This window comes from Jaculus jaculus, chromosome 8 (genome assembly GCF_020740685.1).
Source record: "Jaculus jaculus isolate mJacJac1 chromosome 8, mJacJac1.mat.Y.cur, whole genome shotgun sequence".
NCBI classification, from domain to species: domain Eukaryota; kingdom Metazoa; phylum Chordata; class Mammalia; order Rodentia; family Dipodidae; genus Jaculus; species Jaculus jaculus.
The window spans coordinates 115664488-115677340 of NC_059109.1; the positions used below are offsets into that span (position 1 = coordinate 115664488).

At 34.9% G+C, this 12853-nt stretch overlaps 1 protein-coding gene across 1 annotated transcript in view; it reads right to left on the bottom strand.

Moving 5' to 3' along the window:
• Window positions 1-12853, bottom strand: part of LOC123462897 (protein MLP1-like) — a 146199-nt gene that overhangs the window by 106009 nt on the left and 27337 nt on the right. The window contains exons 12-21 of the mRNA XM_045157064.1: window positions 12482-12575; window positions 10849-10925; window positions 8846-8936; window positions 7802-7878; window positions 6462-6558; window positions 5232-5302; window positions 3074-3164; window positions 2335-2411; window positions 1197-1295; window positions 830-929 (exon numbers count right to left, since the gene is read on the bottom strand). Of these exons, the coding sequence (XP_045012999.1) occupies window positions 830-929; window positions 1197-1295; window positions 2335-2411; window positions 3074-3164; window positions 5232-5302; window positions 6462-6558; window positions 7802-7878; window positions 8846-8936; window positions 10849-10925; window positions 12482-12575 (874 nt within the window). The remainder of the gene's footprint in view (window positions 1-829; window positions 930-1196; window positions 1296-2334; window positions 2412-3073; window positions 3165-5231; window positions 5303-6461; window positions 6559-7801; window positions 7879-8845; window positions 8937-10848; window positions 10926-12481; window positions 12576-12853) is intronic.

Consider the following 12853-nt stretch of genomic DNA (forward strand, 5'->3'; position numbering starts at 1 on the left):
ACCCAACATGGCTCAGGGAAATTTTGCGGAAGAGGGGGTGGAAAGAATGTCAGAGTCACCTGTTGGGTCATGATATGAAGAGACATTCATCTTACCAATAACTGTGGGCTAACTCCACAATGCACGACCCATTTACATCAATAAGGAGGGGCCATTGGGAGGGAGTAGGTCATGGATGAGCCTAAACAATGGTACCAAACTGCCTGTATTTGCTGAAAAGAAATCTAATAAATTAAATTAAATTTTTTTTCTCATTTCAAAACAATGTGATATGAAACACTCCTTTGTTCCCCATTTGCTTTACATTGTTGAAGACTTATCCCTCCACAAAAGACATAACTGGTTATTCTGTCTGGGTACTTTTTAAACATGATCACAGCAAGGCTCCTAGATACTAAGTCCCTGTTCATGCTAGTAGTAATGGTTAATTTTCATTTTCCTGTACAGTTTTGTTATTGATGGAGATTTGCTTAATATCAGGTACCGTAATAGAAAAGAGGTCAATGTGAGGTTTAGGAATGGCATCCAAACACTGTCCATAACATTTACATGATGGTATGGAGCATGATGTGCACTCAGTGTGAAAGCATGTAAGAAAACAGGTGTACATACATAGGAGTCAATAGGTGAAAATATGGAAATTAAGTGAGAAACCATGCTCTGAAGCTGAATACTACCATTACAGGAAGAAAATTGTGAGGAATCTCTAGATATAGGAAAATCCTACTGCATAAGGCTCCATGTCTACTTATAACAGGGCAATTCTCTATTTTCCAAATGTAATGATCTAAAAGCATTCAACATGGTTAGTAATCAATATGGATCTAACCTTTTACTTGTATATTTGACCTTTGTTGTCTTGCATTAGTAGTAGTGCCTCGTACATTATCATCTTCTTTCTTCTTAGAAAGAGTGTCATGGATAAGCTTCTATAGTAATTAAGAAAAGTGTTTTATAAAATCTATTCAGAGCTACAGATAGAATCATATCATATACTTGAAAAGCTTTGATCTTCAAAATAAAAGGAACATGTATTTAAAATCACATTTCTTCAATCGTTTTCTGGTAAAGTTGTTATTAAAGTCATATTTATTTTCTGCTTTATCCATGCAATAACCAAAGGAATTAAATTAGGTAAGTGATAGAAATTTTTTTTTTCCTTTTCAAGTTTGAGTCTCACACTGGCTCAGGCTGACCTGGAATTCACTTTGTTTTCTCTGGTTGGCCTTGGACTGACAGTGATATTCCTCCCACTCTTTTCCGATTGCCGGGATTACTGGCATGCGCCACAACGTCTGGCAAGGAAATATTTTATTATTATTCATATTTTTGGTTCATTTTTTTATATATTTAGTTGAGAGTGACACGAAGCAGGCAGAGAGAGCGAGAGAATGTGCACGCCAGGGCCTCCAGCCACTGCAAACCAACTCCAGATGTGTGTGCCCCTTGTGCATCTGGCTAACGTGGGTCCTGGGGAATCGAGCCTTGAACCAGGCTCCTTAGGCTTCACAGGCAAGCGCTTAACCACTAAGCCATCTCTCCAGCTCAAGAAAATATTTTTAATACAACCCTACTGATAAAGAATACGTTCCCAAGAAATATTTTAGAATATCAAAGTATACACCATTTGCCCTTAAATGTAGCAAGCCATATTCATAACTTTATTGTAGCCCAGACTGACCTGGATCTCATTTTTTTGATCCAGATTGGTCTCAAGCTTAGATCTCTCATCCTTTCTCTGCCTCCCAATTGCTGGGATTAAAGGCATGCAATACCACACCTGAGAAGTATTTGTTAAAACCCATTTGCAATGACCTCATATGAGTAGTAAATGCATAAAAATACACATTCTTGTAGAGAGAGGACACACCACAGTCAACTAGAAACTTCAAGAAAAGATTCAGCCTTTGACTTTGGTATTAATCACCAATTATATAAAAACATCAAGTTTGAGCACTGGGAATATTGATCCATTCACTTGTAATCCGGACCATCACATGCAATTTACCCTTAATTTCCCATTAGGAACTGAGTCCTCAGACTTGATTTTACCTCCGTTCTTAATGAAATCTTATGCCTTTATGCAAACAGGGGCCAAGATTATCAGAAAGCAAAAGTGCAAGGCCACTGAAAGATGATCTGTAGCTTTTGTTAAATGCAAGCTCTGACTACCAATACTACCAACATTCAATCAGGCAGATCTGTCCAAAAGTAAAACTAAACTGGCATGCATTACATCATGAGGCCAACAAAATGTGCATTTGTATAGATCTACAATAAATTTTAAAAGGGAATATACAATATATTTAGTTTTGAAATTAGAATACTCCATACCAGTGGTCTATCCATTTTGCTATATCCATGACTGGCTTTCTGAATTTCTGGTTTTACGGGATGATCTGGTAATGCATCTGAATAAAAATGGACAGTTTAATTAAATAAATTGTATGAAAATAATTTTACTGAAAAAATAGGGAATAGAAACCATTATTTGTAATTAAATTTCTATTAATAACTTTGATTTTCAAATAATCTGAGCCTTACTTGAATATGTAATTCTTTTGAGATTCTTTTAATTTTTGAATCTTAAACATGTGACTTATACCTTCTGTAGCTTTGAAATGGCTCAGAAAGAAAAGAATGACTATAAAAATCTCTACAGAAGCTCATCTCAGGTTAAGTGTACAATTACCCAAGATACATATTTTGAAAACATCATAGTAACATATCATCATAGGCCTACGAATGGCTTTCTAAGACATGGAACATTGTCATTTTGTGCACAGCATAACAACATGTGTACTCAAAATGAAAACATCCATTCAAATAATCAATAGGTTGGTATATCACTACAGGAGAAAATAAAGAAAGTAAAGCAGTGATCAAGGACGTACTAGCAGCAGAATGATACTGAAAGGAATGGAAGAAAACTTTATGGCCAAATATGTATAGTTGGACAAAAATATTTCAGGTAATGCTTCTTAACTATCAGCGCATGCAATGCAATGTTTTCAAAAACGGCTTCATGGTCAAAGAAGCACGAAACCAGTATCTATTCAAGTACAGTTCTTACCTTGTATTTTTGAATGTGTTGTAGGTTTTGGACTTTGAGCAATAGTTATATGATCATGTTCTTTCTTCTCAGAAAGAGGCTCAGAAATGCTCTGTTAACATGAAATACAAGAGTTTCTAAATCTCCTATCTGTATACACAAAGACATTCATATTTCATATTACTAAATAACCTAGTCTTCATCATAAGAGAAGCAGATATGCAGAGCAACATTTCTTTTTTAAATTTTTAAAAATTCATTTGCAAGAAGACAGTGTGAAAGAGAGAGACCTATAGAATGGGTGTACCAGGGCCTCTAGCCACTGCAAATGAGCACCAGAGGCATGTGCTTCTCTGTGCATCTGTTTTATGTGGGTAATGAGGATTCAAACTCAGGTCATTTTGCTTTGCAGGCAAGTGCCTTAACCTCTGAGCCATGTCTCCAGCTCAGAATAACAAATCTTTGTGAGAGACCTGTCACAAGAGTTATCAATATGAAGCCTATTTCCAGTCATCTTACAGCCTATGTAACCAGAGGAGCAACTGTGACAAGCTAAGTGAAATAGGGAAAACTTTCATAGGCAAAATAATAATGTTAAAGAATCAGTTTACAGCTAGAAATCATATTAGGTTTACATAAAGTGATCTATAGTTTAGATTTATTATGCATGTGTTAGCCAATATAGAATGATCATCAAAGCTATATACCATGGCAGAGTAAGAAAGAAGCAAAAAAAAAAAATCTATTTGCTGTTTTAAATATGACAGGTACACTTTCTAAGAGATTAATCTCTCACCACTCCAAGGAAACAAGTGATCTTGTTCACATTGCTTATTCTGTCATTCCTGAATGACCAACATGACCATGAATACCTGTATTCGACATGTTTCTCTCACATTAGAGATGCCCTCACACATTTTAATATGTTTGCTGTGTGCTCATGTATTCAAATGGGCTCATATCTCACAAGTACAATCTCTTATACTGAATGAGAAACATAACTCTCTTACTGCATTGATGGGATATACATGTTCTCTCAATCTGTTTGGATAAAAGTAATCTCAATTTTTTCACAGGGCTCAAAAAATTTTACTGTATTTTATCTGCTTGCATATTTTATATAATCATTATAATATCATAGGCCATTTATGATATGTGGAGTTTTGAAGTCTATCATAGAGAAGATGTAACATTAGAGCAATGAATTCCAACTGCAAACACATCAAAGAGCCTCACGAAGTCCTCATGCACCAATGAGAACACTGCTCAAACATATCACTTTCAAGTACTTTATGTGAATTCAAACAGTGTTGAGTACTCAGAAGCAATTTTAACTCACTCACTGCAAAAGTGTAGAATACTTTTGATGACATTTGTGGATATGGGGAGGCATTTTAAAAGCAACCAAAAGCAACAGCCACCATTTCACAAGGGCATGTTTAAAAATATGTGCCCTTTGTATGTGTAGTGAAATGAAATGCAAAAGAAAATATGGGGCCTTTAAGTCTGTGGTAAAGGACTGATTATCTGAACACAAATTTTGACCCATAGGCAATAATCTGCCCTTAACATCAATTCAATTTCCTAACCTGTACAACTAGCTTGCCTAGAAGTCAGGATAGAAAATTTGGTCACCAGACAAATTTTCATTCTAATTTTCTGGAAACTTTATGCTTTGATAGAAATGAAGACCTATTTTTTTTATCATAAAGACAACTAGTAGAGCCCCAGAAAGATGATGTCCAGATGTAAATTATTATTGTTATTTTAAATTTTTATTTATTAATTTATTTGCAAGCAGAAAGAGAGAGAGATAGAGAGGAGAAAGACAGACAAAGAATGGGTGCGACATGGCCACTAGCCATTGCAAACGAACTCCAGACGCATGTGCCCCCTTGTACATCTGGCTTATGTGGTACTGGGGAATTGAACCTGGGTCCTTTGGGTTTGGAGGCAAGTGCCTTAACAGCTAAGCCATCCCTCCAGCCCCAGACACAAATTATTTCATGCTCTCCTAATAGTCTAAGAATGTGGTATGCACTAAAATTCTTCCAAAATAAGTGGTAACTTGTTCTCAATGACCTGTAGGGCAATTTCAAGTATATTTTTATTTGCCACATGCACATTTTGAACCCAAAACAAGTGTAAATATATGACTTTAAATTTTAAGATTTTATACCTGGGACTCAGCCTTGTCATCGTCACCATGGCTGTCTCGGCTGGCTTCTATTTTCACTATAGGCTCTGGTACTGCCATACAAAAACATACACTAAGGTAAAATTTCCTCAAATGAAACAGTTATACAAAAATTTTTATAGAATTAAGTAGAAGGTTTTAATTATAAAAAATCCTAGGTTCAGCTTGTTGACACACACCACTAATACCAGCATTGAGGAAGAAAAGGGAAGAGGATTCTTGTGAGCTCAAGGCCAGCCTAGGAGTACAGAATGAGTTCTAGGTCGGTCTTAGAGGGACAGCATACTTCCAAAATGAGCCCACCCTCCAGAGAAATATTAAGTCAATAAAAATGTACTACTTTCATAAAACAGACATTCCATTAAACTGAAATGTGAAGACACTTCTATGTTCAGAAACATTAAAAATATCACTGAGACAGACTCTAGAAACCAATATGATCCAAGAAAGGAATGACTGCAAAGTTCCATTCAAAATTTAGCACCTGAGGAACAATGAACAACATGCTAGACACACACTTTGAATATATCACAGGCACGTGTCATGTCATGCATTTCATAGTGACTTCCACCAAGACAAAGTTTATAAGTAATATATAATTAAATCATCAAAATTTCTGTTAATTTTTTTCTTATTTCAAAATGATTTGATATGAAACACTCTTTTGTTCCCCATTTGCCCATTTGCTTTACATTGTTGAAGACTTATCCCTCCACAAAAGACATAACTGGTTATTCTGTCTGGGTACTTTTTAAACATGATCACAGCAAGGTTCCTAGATGCTAAGTCCCTGTTCATGCTGGTTAATTTTCATTTTCCTGTACAGTTTTGTTACTGATGGAGATTTGCTCAATATCAGGTACTGCAGTAGAAAACAGATCAGTGTGAGGTCTAGAAATGGCATCCAAACACTCTCCACCACATGATGTACTTGATGGCATGGAGTATGTTGTGCACTCAGTGTGAAAGCATGCATGACAATCGGTATAGATAGATAGAAGTGGACAGGTGAAAATACGGAAAATGAGTGAGAAACCATGCTCAGAAGCTGACTGATACCAAAAGAGGAAGAAAGGATTGAGGAATTTGTAGATTTAGGAAAATTCTCCTGGATAAGGCTCCATATCTCCTTATCACAGGACATTTCACTGTTTTCCAATGGGAATGATCATAAAAGCATTCAACTGAGTTACTAATCATTATATATCTAACCTTTTACTTGTTCATTGGCCATTTGTTGTCTTGCTTTAGTAGAAGTGTCACATATACTATCAATTTCTTTCTTCTCAGAAAGAGACTCAGGGATACACTGGTAACATAATGAAGAAAAGTGTTTCACAAAATCTATACAGAGCTACTAACAGTATCATGTTGCATATTTCAAAAGAACCCCATTCTTCAAAATAAAAGGAACAAGTATTTTAAAGTCACATTTCTTCAATCAAATGCTGTGAAAATTGTTACTAAAGTCATCTTCATTTTCTCCCTTATCCACGTAATAACCAAAGGAACTAAATTAGGTAGGCAAAAGGCAAATTTTTTAATACAATGCTGTTGGGAAAGAATATGTTCCCAAGATATAGTTTATAATATCAAAGAATACACCACTTGTGCTCAAACATAGCAGGTCATGTTTGTAATCTTTTTTTTTTCAACAGACAAAATTTAATGTATACACACAGTTTTATATATAATGCAGCATCGCACCATGTAGGGCATTTATGCTTATTTTATACATTCAGATATGTTTCAAACACTTCTTAAGGCTACAAAACAGAACATAGAAAAATAAACAGGAATATATTCAACATTTACAAAAAGTGATATGATAAAGAATATAAAGTACTATTTCCTCTCCACACTTCAAAAGATATGTATAGATATGGATGTTTGTAATCTTAATGTAGTTCAGGCTGACCTGGATCTCGTTCTTTTGATCCAGACTGGCCTCAGGCCCAGACCTCTCCTCCTCTCTCTGCCTCCCAATTGCTGGGATTAAAGGCATGCAGCACAATACCCAATTGAGAATTATTTGTTAAAATTTAATTTCAATGGCCTCAATAGTGTAGTAAATACTTTAAAATACACATTCTTGAAGACAAGAGACACAGCACAGTGAACTAAAAACTACAAGAAAAGATTCAGTGTTGACTTCGGAATTAATCACTGATTATATGAAAACATCAAGTTTGAACACTACGAATATTGACCCATTCACCTGAAATCCTTACCATCACATGCTCCTTACCCACAATTTCCTATTAGGAACTGAGTCATCAGACTTGATTTTGAACTCATTTCTTAATGATATCTTATGCCTTTATACAAATGAAGGGTTAGATTATCAGAAAGCAAAATTGCAAAGCCACTGAAAGTCAATGGAAGCTCTGACAGCACACTACCAACATGTAATCAGACAGATCTGTCCAAAAGTAAAACTAAACTGGAATGCCTTACATTATGAGGCTAAAAAATGTGCATTTTTATAGGTCTGCAGTAAAATTTGAAAGTGAGTATACAGTATATACTTTTGAAATTTGAATACTCCATACCATTGATATATCCATTTCACTATCTCCATGACTGGTTTTCTGTATTACTGGTTTCACAGCATAATCTGCTGATACTTCTAGAAAAAGAAATGGATACTTCAACTGAATTGCATGAAAATGATTGCACCCACAAACTTAATAGAAACCTTTAATTGTAGTAAATTTGTATTAATAACTTTGACTTTTAAATAATCTGTACCTTATTTGAATATGTAATTCTTTTTATATTGTTTTAATTTTTGAAATTTAACCATGTTACTGCTACCATCCCTAGTCTTGAAATGATTCAGAAAAGAGAATGGTTACAAGAATCTCTACATAAGCTCATCATCTCAGGTTAAATGTATAATTCCCCAAGATGCACATTTTGAAAATATCATAGTGACATGTCATCTTATATTATTTACTATGACATCCTTGAGACAGAAAAAGGCAAAAGAAATGTAGTTTGTCATCAAGTTTTCTGTCAATTTTTCCCCTATGCTCATAAATTGAGAGAAACGGAAATAGGACCTTTTAGTATCCCAGTCTATCAATGACTGTCTGACACAGAAGGCATAACGGATTATGCTATCTTTCTTTGTTCTCTCTATGACAGCTCTGTTCATATTGCTAACCATCCTTTCATCAGTGTGTGAGTGGTTGAAATTCATTTGTTCAACAATTATTTATAGAGAAGTTTCTAAATTCAGGCTTTGGATATTAAAAGAGCTCAATGATAGGCTTAGGAATGGCTTTACAAGACATGGTACATTGTCTGTGGGTGCACAGCATGACAACATGTGTACTCAGAATGAAAACATTCATTAAGACATCAATAGGTTGGTATGTCTATAGCAGAAAATATGAAAATCAGTGGTAGAGGACATACTAGCAGCAGAATGATACTGAAAGTAAAGGAATAAAATTTATGGCCAAATATGTAGAGTTTGACAAAAATTTTTCAGAATAGCCTTCCCACTAGTGCCTATGTTGTAATGTTTTCAAAATAGTTTCATGGTCAAAGTTTCATGAAACCAATTTCTGTTTGAGTACAGTTCTTACCTTTTCTTTGTGAATGTGTTGTTTGTTTTGGTCTTTGGGCAATACTTATATGACTGTCTTTTTTCTTCTCAGAAAGAGGCTCAGAAATACTCTGTTAATGTGAAAGCCAAGAGTTTCTAAATCTCCTATGCATATATAAAAAGCATTCATATTTCATATTACTAAATCATAAAGATTTATCATAAGAGAAGCAGGTATTAAAAACAATATTTCTTTATTTGAGACCTGTCTAAAGGGTTATCAATATCAGATCTGTTTCCAGTCATCTTACAGCCTATGTAACTATAGGAAGCAAGGGTGGCAAGCTAAGAGAAATAGGGAAAACGTCCATGGGCAAAATAATAATGGTAAAGAAACAGCTTTAAAGCTAGAAATCATATTATGTTTAAATAAAATGATCTATAGTTTAGATTTACTCTGCTTGTCTTAGCCAATCTAGAAAGATCATCAAAGGTATACACCATGGCAGAGTGAGAAGGAAGCATAAAAGCATCTATTTGCTATTCTAAATATGACATTTACTAATCTCTTTTCATTGCAAGGACAGAAGCAATCTTGTTCACATTCCTTACTCTGTCATTCTTGAATGACAGACATGACCTCCCAATACCTATGTTCCAAATGTTTCTCTTACATCAGAGATTCCCTCACACATATTAATATATTTGGCATGTGCTAATGTCTTCAAATAGGCTTATGTCTCACAAGTGGAAAATCTTAATCTGAATCAGAAATTCAAACTTCACACTGCACTAACAGCACATACATTCTCTCTCTGTCTGCTTGTCATGTGCAAGTATGAGTGTGAGTAATAGAGGCATTAATATGATCAAAGTTCATTGTATGCATGTATGAGAACGTACTTAAGCCCATCACTTTGTAAAACATATTCTAATACAATAATAAAAATAAATAGAAACAAAGTGTGAAAGTAAAAAAATTACTGTTTTACCTACTTGCATATTTTGTATTATCATTACAATATCATAGGCTCTGCATGATATATGGAGCTTTCAAATGATTTTTTGTTCATTTTTTACTTACCTGTTTGAGAGTGACAGACACAGAGAGAAAGGCAGAGAGAGAATGAGAGACAGAGAGAGAATGGTCGTGCAGGGGTCTCCAGCCACTGCAAATGAACTCCAGATGCATGTGCCCCCTTGTGCATCTGGCTAATGTGGCCTGGGGAATTGAGCCTTGAACTGGGCTCCTTGGGCTTCTCAGACAAGTGCTTAACCACTAGGCCATCTCTCCAGCCCTATATGGAGCTTTTAAAATCTATCATAGAGAAGTTGTGATATAAGCACAATCGATTCCAAGTCAAAGTACATCAAAGTTCTTCACAAAGGCCTCATGCACCAATGAGAACACTGGCCAAACAAATCACTTTTAAGTACTTATGTGAATTCAGATAGTGCAGAGTACTCAGACACAATTTTAAGTCACCCACTGGCAACAGTGTAGAATATTTTTTATGACATTTGTGGATATGAGGAGTTATTTTGAAAGCAACCAAAAGCAACAGCTACCATTTCACAAGTGGACGTTTAATAAAAATGAACTCATATGTGTAATGAAATGGAATGCACAAGAAAAGATTCCTTCTTTAACTTTGCAATTAATCATTGATTATATGAAAACATCAAATTTGAGCACTGGGAACACTAAGCCGTTCTTTTTAATTCAAGACTATCACATGCTACTTACCCATAATTTCGTATTAGGAACTGACTCATCAGACTTGATTCTGAACTTATTCTTAATGAGATGTTATGCATTTATACAAATTGCAAAGCCACTGAAAGGTGATCTTTGGCTCTTGTTGAATACGAGCTCTGGCAACACACTACCAACATGCAATGAGATAGATCTGTCCAAAAGCAAAGCTAAACTGGCATGCATTATCTTATGAGACCAAGACACGTGCATTTACATAGGTCTACAGTAAATTTTGAAAGTGAATACACAGTATATGGTTAGTTTGAAAACTGAATATTACATACCCTTGGTATATCCATTTCACTGTCTCCATGACTGGTTTTCTGCCTTTCTGGTGCCACAGCACAGACTGTTGATGTTTCTAGGAAAAGAACAAACAAACAAAAAAAGAATACTTCAGTTAAATTCATTGCATGCATAAAAGTGGACCAAAATAATTACAGTATAAAAAGACTTAATTGTAATAAAATTTGTATCCATAAATATGATTTACAATGAATCTGAACTTTTAGTTTTCCATTGTTTTTTGAAGCAAATTCAGAAATTTGGCCTTTTTTTTTTTTTTTTTTTTTTTTTTTTTTACTTTATATGTGCCAGAAGGGGAGCGGGGAGATTGAAATACAGAGCACAGGAGAGAAAGGCAGAATTGGTGTGTTATGGCCTCCAGCCACCTCAGGCCAACTCCAGATGTGTACACTACCTTGTGTGCATGAGCTAACTTTCATGATTGTGGTTGGGTCACATTTGGCTTCTGGCTTACATGGGATATGGAGAGAGAAACATGGGTCCTTACTCTCCACTGGCAAGCACATTAACTGCTAAGCCATCTCCTCATTCATGAACCTTATTTGAATATGTAAATATTTAGAAGATACTTCCAATTTTCATAACCTTAAACATGTCACTGGTATAGTCCCTAGCTGTGAAATGGTTCAGCAAAGACAATGATTACAAAGATTTATACACAAATATATCTGCTCAAGTTCAATGTACAATCAAGATGAACATTTTGAAAATGTCATAGTCACTTGTCACCTTACATTATTCACTGTAACCTCTTTAAAACACAATAAGGCAAATCAAAAGCAATTTCATCATGAATTTTTCAGTCAATATTTCCAAATATATGTAACCAGACTGAAACAAATATAATAATTCTTATCTTGTTTGTTTTATGTCTATCAATGACTCAGTCTGACACAAGAAGACATAACTGATTATGCTATTATATATGTTCTTTCTACAATACTACAGCTCTGTTCATGTTGCTAAACTCCTTTTCAACAGTCTTTGAGTGGTTTAAATTTATTTGCTCAAAAATACTTTATGGAGAGATTCCTAAATTCCTGGTTCTGGATTTTATTTTTTTTTTATGTATTTGCAAACAGACAGAGACAGAGACAGAATGGGCACACCAGGGCCTCTAACAACTGCAAACAATCTCCAGACGCATGTACCCTTGTGCATCTGGCTTACGTGGGTCCTGGGGAATTGATTCTGGGTCCTTTTTCTTCACAGGCAAATGCCTTAACCATTAAGCTATCTCTCCAGCCCTGTTTCTGGATTTTATAAGAGGTCAGTAAGAGATTTATGAAAAGCTTCCCAAGATGTCACATGTCATGATTGTGCAAGAGTATGCTAACATGTGTACTCAGAGTAAAAAATATATATATAACAATGTAGATAGGTGGGTGTAAGTATATAGGGGAAAATATGAAAATGAGTTGTAAAGGACATAACGGAGGCAGAAAGAGATCAAAGGAAATGAAAGAACAAGTTATGGCCAAATGTGTATATTTGTCCAAAATTTTTTAGGGTAATGCTTCATAACTATCAGAAATTGCAACTTATTATTTTCAAAATGATTTCATTGTCATACTATCATGAAAACAATTTTTATTTAAGTATAGTTCTTACCCTTTATTTGTGAAAAGTGTGTCATAAATTTTTGGATTTGATGAATAGTCATATGACAATCTTCTTTAATCTCAGAAATTGACTCAGAAGTGCTCTGCAGATATGATTTTAAAAAGAGCCTTATGAATCTCCTATACATATCTACAAACACATTCATATTTCATAATGCTAATCCAATATATCAACATAAGAGATGCAGCATTGAAAACCACACTTATTTAATGGGGATCAGTCAAATAGGTCATCAATATCAAATCTGTTTCCTGTCACTGTACAGCCTACATTACCATAGGAAGCAACTGTGGCAAGCCAAGGGAAAACTTGCAACACAATGATGATAGTAAAATGTGTATTGAAAAGGAAATCGCTAAC